Here is a 20094-nt window from a genome sequence, read left to right as displayed (position 1 = left end):
CTATAATTGAGCAATTTGACCTTATAAACCAAAAGCTGCTTCTTGTTTACTGATTCCTATAAGCACTATTTAGTCTCTTGATTCGACATGAGTTGTGTTATAGGGTGTTTCATGTTTTTCTGAAATAATGTTTCAATAATCTCATCCAAATCTCACAATGTGCCTGAAATATAACCCGAGAGAATTTGTTTTGAAACTGGATATAATGCAAAGCAGACTGATTGAAGCCTAATTCCCAAACAGATTCATTTTATGCAACTCCAAGTTGGCTAAAAGGCAAATAAACAAAAGTTGCTATTAGCATTGGTTGAGAGAAATTCAGTTAGAATGACTGAGAGGAGAAATGATAGTGTTTGTAAGCATGGATCTGGATTCCTTGGAAATGTCACATTGTTATGAATACATGGAGATCAGAATCTGGACTGAATTCAAGTGTAAACATAAATTCAACAGAAACTAACGATAGCAAGACAATTACTGTGAAAAATGACAACTGTACAATTTAGACCAACATCTTTTACATTTTTTCAGTTGTTTGAAATATCAATATTTATTCCAATGAAAATTATGTCACAGATTTGAAATTATTTTTATTTCCAGCAGTGTATACTTATGAAACACATGCTTTATTTCCCCTCACCCTGATACTGAAGTCTATCATATTTAATATGCCACAATTTCTTAGTAATTTGACATTAGTACCTAGTCTGTGATGGGTAAGAATTAGCTACCATAACACTGGTCAAATCTCAAAGGTAGTACCATTGGAACTTGATTAAACCATATCATCTATCATATTTGTACTGCTCCATTAGGAAAATTCATATCTCAGTTACAAACACCAATGCTCTCTCGAGGTAGCTTTCTATTACTCCTAGTTACTCTACTTCACAACTCCATTCTCCCCCCTCCATTCTACCCAGTGACCCACTACCTATACCAAATGTCTTCAGTTCTGGACCACAACAGGGGGTAAGTAACTGCAAGTTTGCAAAAGTTTAAGTCCTTCCAAGCCTTGCCTCTCCTCATCTCTGTAATTTTTCTCAGCCCTACACTTGTTTTTCAGTGTTCCTTCATCTGAAACCACTTTCTTTGTCCATCATTGCAGTTTGTGTCTATCGCCATCTAAGCTGGGAAGTCCCTCCTGAAGCCCTTCTGCCTCTCTTTTCTCCTTTCAGAATGTTGCTCAAAACCTGTCTTTCTGGCAAAACTTGTGGCTGCCTGTCCTCTTATCTCCTATAGCTTGGTGCCAACACTTTGTCCAATAGTAGAGGCTAACAGAGATGTAGTCTTTCAGATGAGATATTAAACAAAAGCCCTCTTTGTCCTTTGATATCAAAGATCTCATGGCACTGTTCCAAAACTGCAGCAGTGTGGCTCTGTCCAATCCTTGTTCCTCAACCAACATCACTAAAACAGATTGTCTGTTATTTATTTAATTGCCGTTCATGGAAATTTGCTGAATTTCCCACATTAAAAAAGATGAGTAAACCTCAAAACATTCTTCAATGGTTGTAAAACCCTTTGGGACTTCCAGAGATTGTGAAAGACAGTGTGCAAATCCAAGTCTTTCTTTCTCAACAGAACTTGCCTTACAGAACAGTACAACATGATGAAATGGTATAGGAAACAATGCAACATAAAGAAAGCTGAAAAGTATTAATGAAATTCCACAAAATGAAGGACACAATTCACCCCAAATATTTTACCAATTGAATCCAAAATCTTCTCCCTTTTTTCTCCCAAATATGCACCCAACTGGTGTAAAATTGCAAAGATTGAAGTCTGAGGAGACCGCAACCCATTACCTCAAGCAGTGTTTTTGAAGATGAATTTTGCAAATAGTCCCGACTGTGATGCAGAGCTGTTGCTCAGTGCTTTGATCGTCCAATGAACCTTCCCATCCCTCACAACAAACAGACACTGTCCACTTCCCCTAATCAGCTTTCCCATGAACAGAAAAACAGGGCAAAGGCTGCTCAGAGCACAACCTAATCAATGGTAACACTCAGAACGGAAATTAAACTGATCCAAAAGGGTGGAGGGAGAGAGAAGGACTGTACAGGTATTGGGGGACAATGAATGATATAATGAATGAACATCAATACCTATCTGGCAATTATAGATTAACATTGAAAGAAGTCATGGAGTGCATCTCAAGTCTGCCCATTTGACTGGTGAGAGTACATACTACTACAGATGCTTTGGAGTAGAGTAAGTTAGCATAAAATATTGCAAAAAGACTTTAACCAAGGAAGCATAGATCCCAATCATTTAGGTAGATTACTGAGCATCATATCCATTCATTCTTACAAATATAATGCTCTTGGGCTTTCCCCGTCAATTCTTTGGATTGAGACAAGATATTGAGGTGTCTGAACATTAACACTGCCCTCCTCCAACTCAACATGGTCATGACTGCCACTGCCTAGATTCTAAACTCTGGAATTCACTTTCTAAATCTCCCCACCTCTGGCTCATCCTCAAAACCTATTACTTTGACCAACATTTCTGGTCACTTGCCAAGGCTATTCCATACTTGGCTCAGTGTCAACTTTTGCCTGGCAATGTTCCTGAAAAGCACTGTCAGAAAGCTCTGCTGTGTGGCAGATGCTATATAATTGAAAATCTTTGTTGTTGTAGACACCATCCAATGACATGACCGCATCTCCCTTTATAAAGTAAAGGTTATGTCCAAACCCTTGGAGCTTAGAGGAGGACGACACCCACCCAACGCTGGTTCACTCCTCATCTTTCCAAGCACATTAGCAAAGTAGGGGATTTTGTTACTGCTGGTTGTTTTTTTTTGCCACAGAGTTCCATAGTAACAGGAAACATCCTGCTGCACAAGTCCAGCACAAAGAGCTTCCTTTATTCAGAGAACAAGGTTAATGCCACATAAGCATTTGAGAGAGTTGCCTTTGATTACAAGTCAGTAGCAGCTTGGCACTGAGAAAAGTCACTGCCTAGAGTACATGGCCATTTCTGAAGATACCAGCACATGGTTATTTTCCCTTTGGTTTGGCTGCAAGTCCCTTCAGAAACTTAAGTAGATTGAATTTGTTCCTCTTCTTCAAGTCTTGTTCTGTGTCCTTGTTCATGTCTGTCAGTGAGAAAAGAAACAGACAGAGTGAGAGGTGGAGGGACAGGGAGGGAGAAGATGAAATGGAGAGAAGGGGGAATGGGGCAAAGAGAAAAGAGGATGAGAAAACCAAAGGGACGTGGTTTCCAGAGGGGTAAAATGGGTAGGAAGGAGAGAAGGGGTGAAAGGGAAAGAAAGTAGGAATAAGAAGGAAAGAGGTTTGGAAAGTGGGGAAGAAGAGATTGTTTTTAATTTATTCACAGGATGAGGGCATTGTTAGCCAGGTCAGCATTTATTGCCCACCTCTTATTGGAAAAAGTGAGGTCTGCAGATGCTGGAGATCAGAGCTGAAAATGTGTTGCTGGAAAAGCACAGCAGGTCAGGCAGCATCCAAGGAACAGGAAATTCGACGTTTCGGGCATAAGCCCTTCATCAGGAACCTGATGAAGGGCTTATGCCCGAAACGTCGAATTTCCTGTTCCTTGGATGCTGCCTGACCTGCTGCGCTTTTCCAGCAACACATTTTCAGTCCACCTCTTATTGCCCAAAGGAAAGTTAAGTGACAACCACATTGCTACAGATCTACAGTGACACGTAGGTCACACCAGGTAAGGATGGCAGTTTCCTTCCCGAAAGGACATTAGTGAAAATATGGAAAGCAGAAGAGTATGAAATACAGTACTACTTTAGTTGTTATAAAAAAAAATTTAAATGTTTTTATTCCTACCCATCCTTTTAATCATGGCTTCCATCATCTGGTCTTCTTCCATTTCTCTGTAATGGGAGAATATGTCATAGAGTTAGTCTGGCTTATCAACAAAGCCTATTACTTTGACAAACATTTCTGGTTGCCTACCGTAGCTTCTCCTTACTTGGCTCTGTGTCAATGTTTAGGCAGCATCTGAGGAGCAGAAGGGTTGATATTTAAGGCATAAGCCCTTCATGTGATGCCCAAAGCATCGACTCTCCTGCTCCTTGGATGCTGCCTGACTTGCTGTGCTTTTCCAGTGCCAACACTTTTCGACTCTGATCTTCAGCATCTGCAGTCCTCACATCCTTCTATGTCAATGTTTGCCTGACAATGTTCCTCTAACATTCCTCTTTCTGCCTCTTCTGTTTTGTCGATCATTCTCAGATCCTTGGGTGTACCTTCACACTCAGGTGACATGTAGCACCATTTGTGGGTCTTCTTCCAAGTGGCAGGCAATGATTAGTGTGGCACCACAGGATGGGTGCTTGGGTACATATGTAAATAAATGACCTGGATGACGGAACCAAATGTAACTATTCCTAGTTTGCTGTTGACACAAAACTAGGCAGGATTCTGAGTTGTGTGGATGATCCAAGGAGGCTTCAAGGTGGTTTTGACAAGGTGAGTGAATGGGGAAACACATGGCAGGTGCAGTACGGTGTGGCTCAATGTGAAAACAGAAAGACAGGGTATAATTTAAAACTGATAAATAGAGAAATGTGTATGTGCAAAGGGATCTCAGTGACCTTGTAAACCAGTAGCAGTTATAGCAAGCAGTTAAGAAAGTTAATGGTATTCTGGCCTCCATTGGGGATTGGAGTTCAGAAGTGATGTTATCTCTCTGCAGTTACACAGGGCTTTGGTGAGGACATACCTGGAGCGCTGAGTGCAGCTTTGGTCCCCCTGCCTCAGAAAGAATATCCTTCCATAGAGGGAGATTCACCATGCTGATATAGGGCACTATCCTATGAGGAGAGATTGATTCAACTGGCCTGTGTTAATTACAGTTTGTAAGGATGAGAGGCGATCTCATTGAAACATAAAATTCCAACAGGGCTTGACAAACTAGTGCAGAGTAGACCATTTAGGACTGAGATGAGGAAAGGTTTCTTCCGAGAAAGGGTAGTGAACCTTTGGTATTCTTTACCCCAGAAGGCTGTGGAGGGCAAGTCACTACATATATTCAAGAATGAGCTGGATACATTTCAAGATTCTAAGGGCATCAAGGGCTATGGGTAGGAAGAGATAAATTTGCATTGAGATGGAACATTGGCCATGATTTTGTTCAATGGTAGAACAGGTTAGAAGGACTGAATGGCCTACTCTTCCTCCTAGCCTCTGTGTTTCCATATAGTTTTGCGACTATCTTCAATCCCATTCAATTTTATTGCAAACCCAGGATAATGATTAGAGAACTTTTTTTGCATTCCATTTTGCTGCTAGATTTAACCAAGCCACCACCTTTTTATAGACTCTCACAGCAGAGGAAGAAAGCATGAATGAATTATCCAATTCAAGCCACTTCCTTTTTCATTCCCCAAAGCCTCATAACCTTATCCCCTGCATATACATATGCACACACACACACTAAATTTTAAAAGTTATTAAATCTGCCTCCACCATCCTTTCAGACAGTCTTTTCCAGATCACAACAACAAACTAGGTAAAGCAAATAAAATCCTTACGTCACCTCGGTTCTATTGCCAGCTAATTTACATTGGTGTCCTTTAACAGGTCTCATCTTATGTTTTAAATGACAAACAAACTTATTGGATCTGAACAAGTAAATAGATTACAGTCGTGTATTATAATTGCAGGTGTCAATATTCAATACAGATTACTTAAAAAGTAAATAACAATTTGTCACAATTTCTACATCAATTTGACAGTAATCTATTTAATAGTTCACTTTTTAGTCAAATCAATTGCAGCAGTCAATCAACGTGAGCTGGTCTCTCCAAAAGCTCCAGACTGATTTGATAGCTAGATAATAAGCAGCTCCCAAAATAATTTTACAGTGGCTTGTTAAACTAGCAACTACATTCAAGATTCTTGCATCTTAAGCTAATTGATCAGCATATCTATATTTAAATTGTGTGGCTTAGTTCATCCCACAAGTCAGCAGTGAAATATTAATTGTGCAGCTTTTGAATGAAGTTAGACTGTAAAACTGTTTCCCAGTGCAGTGGGTTTTTAACTCCTCAGCGATCAAGACTAAATCTCGCTCCTCACGGACTGTCGCTGACTATTGAGTTGAAGAGAATGCAAACTTCTTCATTTCATCACATTTGAAAGCAGAAGTTCACAGTCTAGAAAACACTGGGCACAAACCAAGCTCACAATCCTCATGGTGTGGTGCACTGCAGCATTCCTGAGAGTAAATCTCAGCCACCATACTGCTGAAAGGGCAGCCATGAACCTCCAAGCCCCTGACTGTGATCAATAAGGTTTGAAAGTAATTTCTCCTCTCTTTCTTCCAGGTACCTTCCATAGCCACCAGGAGTAACCACTAGTAACAAACAGAGATAACTTTTATTTTATTCACTCATGGATGATCAACTAAATTATTCAAATTAAAAGGAAGTGACCTGCGATACCACTGAGAGTTGCCTGTAGTGAACTGAAAGGGAAATGGTTGCCCACAGATTTTATTTTTCCAACTTTAGACGATCTATAAAGTTTAGCACATTCCTAACTCTCGTGCCTATGGTGTAACACACCTCGTCCTGTTCCTCATCACTCCAATACTCAATGACCTACAAAAGACCTCCAGACTGACAACACTATTTTAAAATTTTCATCTGGGAGTTCAAGTTGGCTTTGCATGGTCTGGCCCCTCCCTATTTCTGTAACTCCCTACTGCCTTCAGAATCTCTGCAATCAGTCAATTATTCACATCATGCATATCCCTTTTACAATCAATTCACCACTACTGTTGTGCTTCCAGATGTGCAAGTCCTAAACTCTGGAGTTTCCTCCCTAAACCTCTCTGCCTTTTTCTTCCTTCTTTAAAGCCGATGTGTTTGACTGACCCCCTGGTTACCCCTTTTGATAGCTCCTTGATGTCAATTTCTGCCTGAATACATTCCTGGGAAGTACATGTTATGGTGTTAAAGCTGCCTGATAAAACAAGTTGTTAGGGAAGCAGCCACTTAATTTTCCTGGCACCCTGTCTTCCAGACAACGCACAGAGTCTTCAATGTTACTCCTCCCTGATGTTAGCAAGAAATCGATGAGAGCAGGAACCTGATACAGGGCAGATGGGCACCATGGACAATACAATGAAGCTTCCACAGAATTAAAAAGGGGGCATTCACTGAGTTTATTTCACATGGGAATTTCTCTTTAGATCAGCTGTGCACTTGCAGGCAGCAGTGAGTGGCAGTACGACAGATTGCCAGGATGGCAATCATCCACATGGCAGACACAGGGTGACAGATGGCACACACTTAACTATTCCTCTGTTTGCTGTGATTGGACAGCAGAGTTCAGTGCAAAATACTACGCCATGAACAGTTTAGCTAAAATTCAAACTGTTGGACAAAACCAAATCTTCTATTAAAGTGGTTCGTTCATTGATGACTAAACCCTCTCATCTCTGAGTTGGCAGCTTGAAGCTTTGAAATTCTCCTCTGACATTTTCTCGGAGGATCCCCAGTTGTTTTCCCTGGTCAACATTCATATGAATTAAGAGGAGTTTAAATGTGCTCAGTATTGGCACTAAGCAGTCAAGTCTCATCGTGAGGAGGGACAAAGACCTAGAGGGCATTATTCCCTGTAATCCAGTTCACTCTTTGTAAACTTGGCCCTGTATTGACACACAGACCTTTGAGATGATTCAAGATGTATTAAATCTTTGTGGGGAGGGAGGAGTAGGAAAGAAAGACTTTAAGGTCAGCTGAAATCATAGAGACATTACAGTGAGAATGGAGGCCATTCAGACCACTTGAGGTGTACTTGCTCTTCAGTTGTACCAATGAGATTTCCACCTGATCCTTGTGTAAGTTTTGCTGATTATGAGATAAGGTTGAATCCAAATTGCTCATTATTGGAAATTAGGGTCCCTTAAAAACTGAATACTCGTAGTGTCTATGTGGGATGGGATTTCATGTAACAGCTATTACAGCAGCAATTAACTTTCCAAATTTCCAAAATAGGAAAACAAAATGGGAGAATTAAGAAGAAACACAGAGGTTACAACGTGCATTGAACTAGCGTCAACAATTTACCTGGTGGCAAACGTACTCTCGTATTATGGTTTTGTTTTGGAAAATTAGATGGTTTCAGCCTTAGAATGAAAACTAAGCTTCAAATGGAGATGGGAAAAGGGACAGTGGTCAGCTGACATAACGAGTAGTGGTTCCATGGCCATAGGCCAAAAATCTTCAGACAATTGATTGACACAACATAAACTTCCTGGCCCACAAATATGATCTAACAATTAAGCTTGGGGCAGAAAGGCAGTCCCTTCAGGGAGCTCTCATTGAGGAGATCTCATTGGGCTGTCCTGGCTGTCTTCTCCAGATGGAAGATGGACCAGAAGAAATCAAGAAAGACCAAGGGAAGAATTCTCTGACACTTTGGCTGGACAGCAGGATGCTGCCCCTACCACTTTAACAAGATCAAATCATTCCGCACTTGACAACCTGTTTATCCTCTGGAATCAGTGGACCATCCCCAATTGTCACAGTTGTCACTTCCCTAATCTCATTAATTAATGCATCATCTCTAAATTGCTGCTTAACAAACTCAGTAAACTATCAGGAAATTGCTATAATTTTACTGCTCCTCAGATGCTGCCTGAACTGCTGTGCTCTTCCAGCACCACTAATCCAGAATCTGGTTTCCAGCATCTGCAGTCATTGTTTTTACCTACAAATCATCAATTGCCTATATTAGGTAACCATGATCATGAATCCCCTAAAATCAACATCATAGCGAAGGGTCAAAACACAAAGTTTAGAAGACAAAATGAGGGAGTTGGAAATTTTTCGACTGCAAAGGTAATAAGAGCTATGTGATATATAATAGAAAAGGTTGTTGGATTAAATAGTTTAGATCAGGATCTAGATACTATCAGAGACCATTCTGGAGCTCGAATAGATTGGGGATGTGGTGGCATTGTTATCAGTTACAAAGTGGAAGATTCACCATAGCAGCAGATCTTATTCTTGATGCTAATATTTCTGCTCTTCCCAATTATGGCACAAAGGGAAAAGTTGGACACTCCCCAGGACCCACCCCTCACGAAACAAGCTCTCCACAGAAACTCAGACAGCCACGCAGTAAAACTGGATTGCACATCTCATACCTCACTCTGTCTTCATCCAATCCATCAATGATTTCATTCCTGCCCTCCACTGTTCTTAGTAGCTCTTCCAACAGCTCCTTTTCACGAAGTCGATCTCGCTCGGTTTTACTGTCTTCTGTAATGGCAACACATGGGAACACAGAAAACTTTTGGTCAGCTGTCCTCATAATTCCATACATGGCTTGGGATCAATTTTACTTCAGTCATACTCCTGTGAAAGGCCTTGGGCCATTTTAATACATTAAACATCTTATGTATGTAGGTCGCTCTGCTATATCATGCATTCCGTTAACCCAAATTTGCTGTAACATGATTGATAAACTGTTTCTAATGCATTTATTTTTAAAATGTGTGTTGGCTATAACGTGAATACATCGCCAACATTTTAAGCATTGTTTCTAAAGTACGATTTTTCTATAATGTTGCACAAGAACGCAACTATCGCGTTACAGAAGAAATGCCTGAACAGAGGAACCTCGATTATCCGAACAAGTTGGGCGGGCACTATTTTGTTCAAATAATTTATTATTCGGTTCATTGATTTTCTTTGGGGCTCGGAATTTTTTATGAAGTCTGCTCTCCATTAAGGAGAAGTGCGCGAGCGTCCACACCCCCTATTGGCCCCCAACCCCGTGCACCAATACCCACCCGCTCCCAATCCCAGGTAGAAGATCAACGACAGTGTGGTCTTTATAGGTATTCTGAACCTGCTTTGATTTAGACATTGCATTCTATCCAACAATGGGTTCTACTCTGACCTGCTTTTTCCATCAACACTCGTAACTCCTCCAGGATCTGACCCTGATGGTCCTCCAGATTCTGTTGCTTTGATCTGTCAATTAAAACAAAGGTATAGTGTTTGTGCCAATCAATACCCGGATTCACAGTGAAAGTTGTAAGAAAATTCAAAGGCAACAGGCATATTCCCAACAGAGGTGAGTGTTGGGAGATGGAACCAGGCAACTGTTCACATAGGGAGGAACTGGAATGTAGCTACAAGAAACATAGGTAAATGTAGGAGGGGGAAAGGATAAGAAGGCTATGATGACTAGATTAGACAAGTTATGTTGGAAGCAAGCTCATGTGCAGTCAAAGAGTCAGACAGCACAGAAACAGACCCTTGTGTCCTACTCGTCCATGTTGACCAGATATCCTGAATTAACCTAGTCCTATTTGCTAGCATTTGGCCTATATCCCTCTAAACTCTTCCTATTCATATACCCATCCAGATGCCTTTTAAATGTTATAATTGTACCAGCCTCTACCATTTCCCCTGGTAGCTCGTTCCATACACGTACCACCTTCTGAGTGAACAAGCTGCTCCTCAGCTCCCTTTTCCCCTCTCACCTTGAAACTATGCCCTCTAGTTTTGAACTCCCCCACCCCATGGAAAAGTCCTCGGCTGTTCACCCTATCCATGCCCCTCATGAGTTTACAAACCTCTGTAAGGTCACACATCAGCTTCCATAAACACCAGCGTACACTAGCTGGTCTTTTGGCTGTAACATACTAACAAATATTTATGAATAAGCAAGAGATCTTCCATTTGCTATTTCACACAAAGAGTAATACAGAGACTAGCTGAACTGAGCAATATTGTGTGGCTGGCCAAAAAGCAAACAAGTAATTTACATGGAGGAGAAAAAGCATTGAAGGGCATGTTTTGGGAATTATACAGAACTGAAACATGGAAACAGGACATTCAGCCCATACAGTCCATGGAGCATTTATCTTCCATCTGTCCAGTATCTGAACCCAAATGTCTCTGCTCAGTGTGTACCCTTTCCTTCAACCACCAATCAAACCTGCTTTAAATAACAGCTTGGTCCTCACTCTAAACACTTAACTGTACACTTGATAGCCTCACAATCCTTCGTGCAAAAAGCTTTCTCCTGTTCGCCATCCCTGCCTCTTCTTTCATCTTCTATACACCCCGGTTCCATTAACCACTGCAATGCCAGTTTCCATCCACTCTATTCCATCCTATCACATGTTCAAATGCCTTACTCTTATAATTTGTTTAGTTGCAAAACTGCGACCTGATTTTTCCAAGTGTCAGTAGGAATGGAGGATTGGAAAGTCATGAAGGTAGGATTGAGGCGGCTTGATAAGACCATAAAACCACAAAACATAGGAGCAGAAATTCGGCCATTTAGCCCATCGAGTTTGCTCCACCATTCAATCATGGCTGATAGGTTTCTCAACCCAAATCTCCTACTTTCTCCCTGTGTTCCTTGATCCTCTTTACAATCAAGAACCTGTCTATCTCAGTCTCAAATGGACTCAATGGCCTGCCCTCCACAGCATTCTATGGCAGTGAATTACATCGATTCCCCACTCTCTGGCTGAAGAAGCTTCCCCTTCTCTCCATTCTGAAAGGTCTTCCCTTTATTCTAAGGCTGTGCCTTAGGTCCTAGTCTCTCCTACTAATGGAAACATCTTCCCAACATCCACTCTGTTCAAGCCACTCAGTATTCTGTAAGTCTCAATTAGATCCCCCCTCATCCTTCTCAACTTCATCGAATATAGACCCAGAGTCCTCAAACATTCCTCAGATGTTAAGCTGTTCATTCCTGTGACCATTCTCGTGAGTCTTGTCTGAACACACTCCAGGGCCGGTACATCCTTCCTGAGATATGGGGCCCAAAGCTGCGCACAATGCTCCAAATGTGGCCTGACCAAAGCTTCAGAAGTACATCCCTGCTTTTATATTCAAGTCCTCAAGAAATATCATTGCTTTTGCCTTCCTAACTACTGATTCAACCTGAGAGTTTACCTTGAGAGAATCCTGGAAGTGAGAAAAAGAGAGTTTTGCCAGGGACAGAGAGAGGGTTAGGAAAGCAATGTGCCAGTTACAATGTGTAGCATTGAAATTGCCTTGGTCCAGTCTCCCCCTTGCCCCTGTCCACTTACTACTCACATATAAACGAGCTCTGATTCCCGTCTCATCAGTAACTGCTTCTCATGGATTAGTTTGAACCACTCCACCATCAACTCGTCCTCGTTTTCATCTGTTTGTGTTCAATATAAGAAAAAAAATGCAGAGTTTCTAGAATCAGGTGAACTGACAATCAACAGAAATCCTCAAGCACACTGTTGTCAAATCACACACAGCATTGTTTGTTTACTGCTCCACATCAGGCTGACCACTAGGAGTCTGCACCTAGCATGACACAAGACATCAGCTCACATTGGTCAGTGGGACCAGCAAGCCTGGTCCACCTTCAAGGTGCCATAGTGAAGAAACGTATATAAGAGAAGTAGCAATGTGACATTTGGACTCAGTACCTCTAATCAGCACCATTCAATTAAATCAATTCCACTTTTCCACTCAATCTTAATATTCCGAGATTCCTTAAATGCCCAAAGATCTACTGATCTCTGTCTTGAATATATATATTTGTCAACTAAGCATCTGTAGAACTCATGGGGAGCAAATTTCAAAGATTCACATCTGTCAGAGGGAAGAAAGTTCTCCTCATGTCTGTCCTTAATAGCTAACCCCACATCTAATACTGTGATCCCCTCACTCTTGATCCAGGGGGACCATCCAAACCCTGCTTGCCTGGTGACCAGCAGGGGGCGAGACTGGGAATTTGGGTGGCAAGCGGACCCATGCAACACAAATCCCAAGTCATGTAAGTGGCAACTGGTAGAAAGTGGTAATTAAGGCAGGGATGAGGAAGACTTGGGAGTCAAGGGAGGCTCTAGGTTTGTGGTGAGACACAAAGAAAACCCATCTAGCTCACAAAAAAAAAGTAAAACGTTCAAGCCAAAGGCCCTTGTTGGCCCATGATACCCTCCCAGCACATCTGGCCTCATGAAAGAGGAAGCCATTTGTGGTTCCCCCTATCCCCTAACTCTCCTGTCCAACAACTCCACCTCCTCCCACCAATCCTGCAACTAATCTCTGTACTTAAGAACAATTCCAGTTGTTTTCCTGTCAGTGTCTCACTAACCTGCTTAAAATAACACCACAATATCAGAGAGGCAGGGTGACAAGGAGGATGTATGACTGACTTGAGTTTGATTTGTATAGGCTTCAAAGCAGGGCCTGAGAGGCCAAGACTGGGACCAAGCAGTCTCACTTTCTATCACTGGTGTTTTTTGATGTGATGACCTTCAACTTTCCCACAATTTATTTTCAGATTCCCAATCATCATAGTTTGGACTCAATGATACCTCACTTCCACTAGCTTGCTCTTCCATTTTCTATACTTAGTTTGGATAGGAACAAATGTAGGCCATTCAGCTTTGCATGCTAGTTCCACCATTCAACATATTCATGATTAACCTCCAACTCAACCTGACCTCTATCCAATCCCTATATCCCAGAGTTCCCTCAGTGTTCAAAGTGATAGTGACAGTGACTCTTCCTTTTAGACTCTCCAGCTTGGGGAAACATTCTTTCAAAACCCATCCCCTCAAGCACTTTGAGAATGTTCTACATTACATGAAACAATAGCCTGATCTAATCAATCTCTAGTTATAGGACAATCCCCTCATCTCAGGAATCATCCTCATGGACCTTCAAGTTTGCTTTATCCTTCCTTAGGAATCTCAGGAATCTACATGACACAACTCTATATAACTATGTTCAGACTTCCTTACTCTGACATCCCAAATCATTTGCGACAAAGGCAGACATATGTTTTGCTTTCCCAATTGTCAGCCGTAGCGACATGCTGAAAATGTGTTGCTGGAAAAGCGCAGCAGGTCAGGCAGCATCCAAGGAACAGGAGATTCGACGTTTCGGGCATAAGCCCTTCTTCAGGAATGAAGAAGGGCTTATGCGGAAACATCGAATCTCCTGTTCCATGGATGCTGCCTGACCTGCTGCGCTTTTCCAGCAACGCACTTTCAGCTCTGGTCTCCAGCATCTGCAGACCTCACTTTCAGCTGTAGCGACATGCTCAATTTCAGAGATTTTTATAGAAGCATGTGCAGATGCTTCAGTTTAATGCCAGCCTTAATTCTTTCCCCAATGTGACAGGGTGGGAGGTGCTCTTCACAAATGGTGGTGAATCGGACCCTTCCTGCAATAGGAGTAGGCCAAGGCAGCCTGGATGGAGATCCCAGGGAAGGATGGCAACCATTGGGTCCATCAAAGGTGCTGCATCTGGTCCTGTAAAACCATCAATGACTTCCTTCAATTCATCCAGGGGAATGGGGGAGATGGGACAATGAGAATCAAGACTGTACAACACTTAAGGCCAAAGATTGAATGGATATATAGAACCAAACACACTGATGGTGTTGAATGAATGATGGGGATGCATGTAGACAAAGTTCTCAGCTGGGATTTGTCAAATCACTAAACCACCACTTTCTCCTACAATCTGACATAACCTGAAGGAATGGTTGACAATGGGCAGAGGGATTCCCAATGTCAAAGTCCTCACATCAGCTGAGGAAGATCCCTTCAGACTGCTGGGGAACAGGCAGATAAAGCTGGAGTGATAAGGCAGCTACAATGAGTGATGCCACTACTATGGCACTCAGGACCACAGAAGGAATGGCTTTGTACTCATAGATTCTGTGGAATGTCAACATGTTTCTTTTAGTTTCCCTTTACAGGTGCCTGCAAACCTGACCCCAGAGGAAGTACCATGCCCTGTCTTTTCGTCACTCTCCACCAGCTCAGCTGTCCCCACCCAGACGGTGGAGGGGACTTGCATTAAGAAAGATGGCTATGTTCTGTGAGTACAGCATAACCACATCACAGCAGCTGAGGGAACCTGTGAATGCTGAGGTTCCTGATATTAAGTATTATTGGGCATCAGCTCATGATTGAATGCTGTCTGCTGGGCATGTGACAAAATAGAAGAATACATGGCAGATATACCTGGGTATGAGCAGCTTTGCACAGACTATGGAGGAGTGCATACATGCCTTAAGTTCTGTCATGTTTCAGACACATAAGCACATGGTTTCCTCTGTGGAGAGGTTGGCAACTACTGAAGAGAAGCAGGTCAAGCTGTAGGCCCAGAGGCGCTCTGACCTGTATTCTATCACTTGAATTGTTCACTCCATGCAGCAATCACTAGGAAAGAGATTGAGAGCTGAGGCATCTATTGCTTAGTTGAAACACCTGAGCCCTTGCTTGATGGACAGCTACAGCTTTCTGATTAATTCAATTTCACAACATTTATTTACACAAGTAAGAGATATTGAGTGCTTACAGTTACAGCTATTGATACTTTCAATGGTCAGGGAATTCTTTACAGTTTATTATCTACAGTGAAAAATAGTTTATTTTTTAAACATTGTGGTGAGTTATCAATGAATAAATGTTTAAAGCTTTTCGTAAGCATCCTCCTGTCACTAGAGCAATCACTGCTTCTGTACAGTGCTGCCCAACTTCTGACTTAACCCCAGGCCACAGACCCTAGTTTTATCTGTCCTTCTCTCTCTCTCTCTCTCTCTATCAATGGAATTGCACATGTTACTTTCAAATTGATGGGCACTGTACTACAATCTAGGAAAGATCAAAGGCAATGCATCCAATATCCCTCCAGCTATCTTTCTTAAAATTTTAGGATTTGACTAATCAAGTGCAGAACATTTGATGGCATTAATACCCATTCATTACTCCAGCACTATTTCTTGATTAATGATAATATCCCCTGCTTCTCATTTGCACTTGACTTTCAGTTCTCCACTATTCCCAGAATAATTTTCGTACAAAGTATTCATTTAATGCCTCACACGACTCTACTATTATTGATCTGGATCTAAGCTCTTAGTACACTCACACAAAAAAAACTCAAATCAACCTCCGTTTCCAACTTTAGGCCGGGGTGACACAGCCCAGTTTCTGCCCTGCCTCAGTTACCCACCTCCCTCACAGCTCCGAAGCTGAGGTTCCAGCTCCACCCCCTTCTGTTCCAGTGCGTCCAGCTTCTTCCCGATATCCTGCAGTTCATTCCGAATATCCTCTTCCGATATCCGCTGACTGGAGGGGCTCTGCAAAGTGAAGTGCAGAGTTCAAACGAAATGCAAACAGAAAAAACGATAAATGAACAAATTTGTTCCAACAGTCAACTAGATTTCTTTGCAAATAAAGACTCAGCGGCATCTTCTCAAGTGAACTAATGTTGGCCTTCTCAGGGAGGAATTAATAAAACTCATTCCCAGGGAAACATTTCTCTTCCCATTCCTGCTGCCTCCACCCTGGTCAGTTGCCTGTGAATCAGACTTGGCTACTTGATCATCTGTGCTGACCCCCGTGGCTAATGTCTTGCTTCATTGTGAATAAGACCAAAGCCAATGAAAGGAACACATTGTAGCAAGCAATCTGTCATCAGGATAAAGTGGAAGTCCTCAGACAGTCTCCCTGACACAACCTAAATGGGAAGGGAAGGTGATGAGCACACTGCAGGGCACCAGTCAACCAATGAACGCACACTGTGTACAATGACTGTGGATAGGACTGAGTGAATATTGAGATCACATGAAAAGGACTGTTAATGGGACAACAAGATTAAATACAGTGACTGTGCACACATGTACTAACACAAACATGCTTCACCCACCACAAATCCCTCCTTTTACCTCCCATCCTCATCCTCACCCATATGTGACTAGCCTTTTACTTTGTTATACTGATAATTTTCTTCATTATGGGGATGCAGTGCTGTAGTGGTAAGCAAATCAGACTCAGTAATATAGAATTCCAGGCCAATGTTCTGAGGACATGGGTTTGAATCCCACCATGTCGGACAATAACATTTATATTCAATAAACATCTCAAATTAAAGCTATGTGACCGTGTAACATTATCAATCTTAAAAACTCATCTGGTTCAGTAATGCCCTTCAGAGGAGAAATTTTTCTGTCCTTATCTGGTCTGGCTTATATGTGACTCCAGACCCACAGTAATGTGGTGGACTCTTAAATGCCCTCCAAAATGGCAATTAGGGATGGGCAATAAATCCTAGCCCAGCCAGCGATGCCCATATCCCATGAACTAATTTTTAAAACATTATTCATATTATTATGGAGTAAACTTCCTTCCTTCTCATTCGCTCACTCTCACCTTCTCAGGGCTAGTGGGAGAGTCACCATGACCTTGGATTTTCTTGGGATCTTCTGGAATGTAGTTGCTTTCAAAGAATTTTGCTCTTGCTGACTTTTCTGTAAAATTAAACCAGTGTCTCTTCAGAACTCTTGTAGTCAGACATTATCCCATCAAATAACTAACACAGAAGAAACACAAAGTGGTGAGTCATATAAACCTTTGATAACACCCCATTTGGACAATGGCTTTGAGTTGGGATACAGCTCCTCAAGGGAGGATATATCTACCTGGGAGTGGGGTGCAACCCAGATACGCCAGTGATACTGAGATTAAAGAGTTAAATTATGAAGTCAGGTGGGAGGATGAGTCTCGTATTCCCTCACGTACAGGTAATTGCTCAGAACTTCAAAATTAGAGCTGGACAATTCCAGATACTGCCAGGAATCATTTATTTTGTCTAAGGATATAGGAAAACTGCAACTCTCTTCTCATTGCAAAACCTAGGGCTTGGGTCAATTGAACATTCCAAATGTGTTACTTATTTTTCAATGTATTTTTGGTATGTCGGCAGCAGGGGCAAGGCTAGCATTTACTGTGAATCCCTCATTACCCTCAAGGGGTGGTGTTCAGCCACCTTAACGAACTGCTGCAATTCATGAGACAAAGGTATGTCCACGATAGTGTAAAAAAGGGAATTCCAGGATTCTGACCCAGCGACAGTAAAGAACCAGTGATACAAATCAGGATGCTATGTAGCTTGAGAGGGTAATTGCAGGGGTGGTGTTCCCTCACTTTTATCGCCTTATCCTACTGGGTAGTAGAAGTCACAGGGTTGGAAAGTACAGCTGAAAGAATGCATCTGTAGGTGGTAAGCTGCTACAGCTGTGAGTGAGTGATGGAGGGAGTAAGTGTTGAATGTGATGGCTTGGTATGTGGATCAAACAGGTTTCTTTGTCCTGGATATGATGTCAAACTTCTTTGAGTGTTGTTGAAAGTATGTGCATCCAAGCAAGTGCAGAGTATTTTGTGGCTTTGAGGAGTAGATAGATGAATTACTCACCACAGAAATAAAAGTATTGACCTGCTGAGTAGCCAGTGTTTATATGGCTGGTCCAGTTAAGTTTCAGGTCAATGGTATTATGGTAATCCACAATGGTATAATGATGGCAGGGAGAAATCAATGATGTTAATGCCATTGAATGTCAAAGGCACTTGGCTGAAATCTCTCTAGCTGGAGAGATGTTATTTATCACTCTTCAGTCCAAGCCTGGATATCAACCAGGAGAAAGTGAGTACTGCAAATGCTGGAGATCAGAGCTGAAAAATGTGTTGCTGGAAAAGTGCAGCAGGTCAGGCAGCATCCAAGGAGCAGGAGAATCAACGTTTCGGACATAAGCCCTTCTTCAGGAATGAGGAGGGTGTGCCAAGCAGGCGAAGATAAAAGGTAGGGAGGAGGGACTTGGAGGGGGGTGTTGGGAATGCAATAGTTAGAAGGAGGTTAAGGTGAGGGTGATAGGCCAGAGAGGGGGTGGGGGCGGAGAGGCCGGGAAGAAGATTGCAGGTCAAGAAGGCCATGTTGAGTCTGAGGGCTGGGACTGAGATAAGGTGGGGGGAGGGGAAATGAGGAAGCTGGAGAAATCTACATTCATCCCTTGTGGTTGGAGGATTCCTAGACGGAAGATGAGGCGCTCTTCCTCCAGGCGTCATGTTGCCATGAACTGGCAATGGAGAAGGCCAAGGTCCTGGAGTGGCACCAACCAACCCAATCGCCCTGTGGCTGAACACTTTAACTCCCCCTCCCACTCCACCAAGGACATGCAGGACCTTGGCCTCCTCCATTGCCAGACCATGACAACACGACGCCTGCAGGAAGAGCACCTCATCTTCCGCCTAGGAATCCTCCAACCACAAGGGATGAATGTAGATTTCTCCAGCTTCCTCATTTCCCCTCCCCCCACCTTATCTCAGTCCCAGCCCTCAGACTCAACACGGCCTTCTTGACCTGCAATCATCTTCCCGGCCTCTCCGCCCCCACCCCCTCTCCGGCCTATCACCCTCACCTTAACCTCCTTCCACCTATCGCATTCCCAATGCCCCACCCCCAAGTCCCTCCTCTCTACCTTTTATCTTAGCCTGCTTGGCACACCCTCCTCATTCCTGAAGAAGGGCTTATGCCCAAAACGTCGATTCTGCTGCTCCTTGGATGCTGCCTGACCTGCTGCACTTTTCCAGCAACAAATTTTTCAGCTGGATATCAATCAGATCTTGTTGCATTTGGACATGGGCTGCTTCAGTCTCTCAGGTGTCAGGAATTGTGCAGTGAACATCTCTGCTTCAGATCTTACAATGGAGGAAAGGCCATTGATGAAGCAGCTGAAGATGGTTGGGCCCAGGGTTCAGTACCCTGAGGAACTCCTGCAGAGATGTTCTGGAGCTGAGATGGCTCATGAACAAAACTCTTTTGCACAGCAGGTGGTTAAGATCTGGCATGCCCTGTCTGAAAGTGTGGTGCAGCAGTATCAAGGAGGTTTTGAAAACAGAATTGGACTATTATCTGAAGAGAAAAACATTGCAGGGCTGTTACAAAATGGCAGGGGAGCAGGACATACTGCGATGCTCTTGCAGAGGGCCAGCATGATCAAATTGGGCTGAATGACCTCCATAACTATTGCATGATTTTATAATTGGTTTTCGACGTGACAACCATCTTCCTCTGTGCTCAACGTGACTTCAACTAGTCGGGAGTTTTCTCATGACTCCCATCAAGTTCAGTTTATCAAGAGTCCCTTAAAGTAATACTTGGTTACATGCTGCTTTGATGCCGAGGGCAATCATCCTCAACTCAGCCAGTTTTTAGGAATAAAGGACCCAAGGTATGGTGAAGGAATTAAGATACACGGCAACCATTATCTCACTGAAGACTCCTATTC

At 42.6% G+C, this 20094-nt stretch overlaps 1 protein-coding gene across 1 annotated transcript in view; it reads right to left on the bottom strand.

Moving 5' to 3' along the window:
- Positions 1 to 561: 561 nt before the first annotated feature.
- The window catches only part of micall2a (mical-like 2a), a 95586-nt gene continuing 76053 nt past the window's right edge, over positions 562 to 20094 (bottom strand). Inside the window, exons 9-15 of the mRNA XM_060840792.1 lie at positions 17183 to 17280; positions 15984 to 16110; positions 12065 to 12155; positions 9903 to 9976; positions 9145 to 9259; positions 3810 to 3856; positions 562 to 3103 (exon numbers count right to left, since the gene is read on the bottom strand). Coding sequence (XP_060696775.1) covers positions 3006 to 3103; positions 3810 to 3856; positions 9145 to 9259; positions 9903 to 9976; positions 12065 to 12155; positions 15984 to 16110; positions 17183 to 17280 — 650 coding nt within the window. The 3' untranslated portion in view covers positions 562 to 3005. The remainder of the gene's footprint in view (positions 3104 to 3809; positions 3857 to 9144; positions 9260 to 9902; positions 9977 to 12064; positions 12156 to 15983; positions 16111 to 17182; positions 17281 to 20094) is intronic.

The sequence above is a fragment of the Hemiscyllium ocellatum genome, chromosome 20 (genome assembly GCF_020745735.1).
Source record: "Hemiscyllium ocellatum isolate sHemOce1 chromosome 20, sHemOce1.pat.X.cur, whole genome shotgun sequence".
NCBI lineage: Eukaryota > Metazoa > Chordata > Chondrichthyes > Orectolobiformes > Hemiscylliidae > Hemiscyllium > Hemiscyllium ocellatum.
Note: the sequence above shows the minus strand (reverse complement) of the source record. Positions and strands in the feature narration are given on the sequence as shown.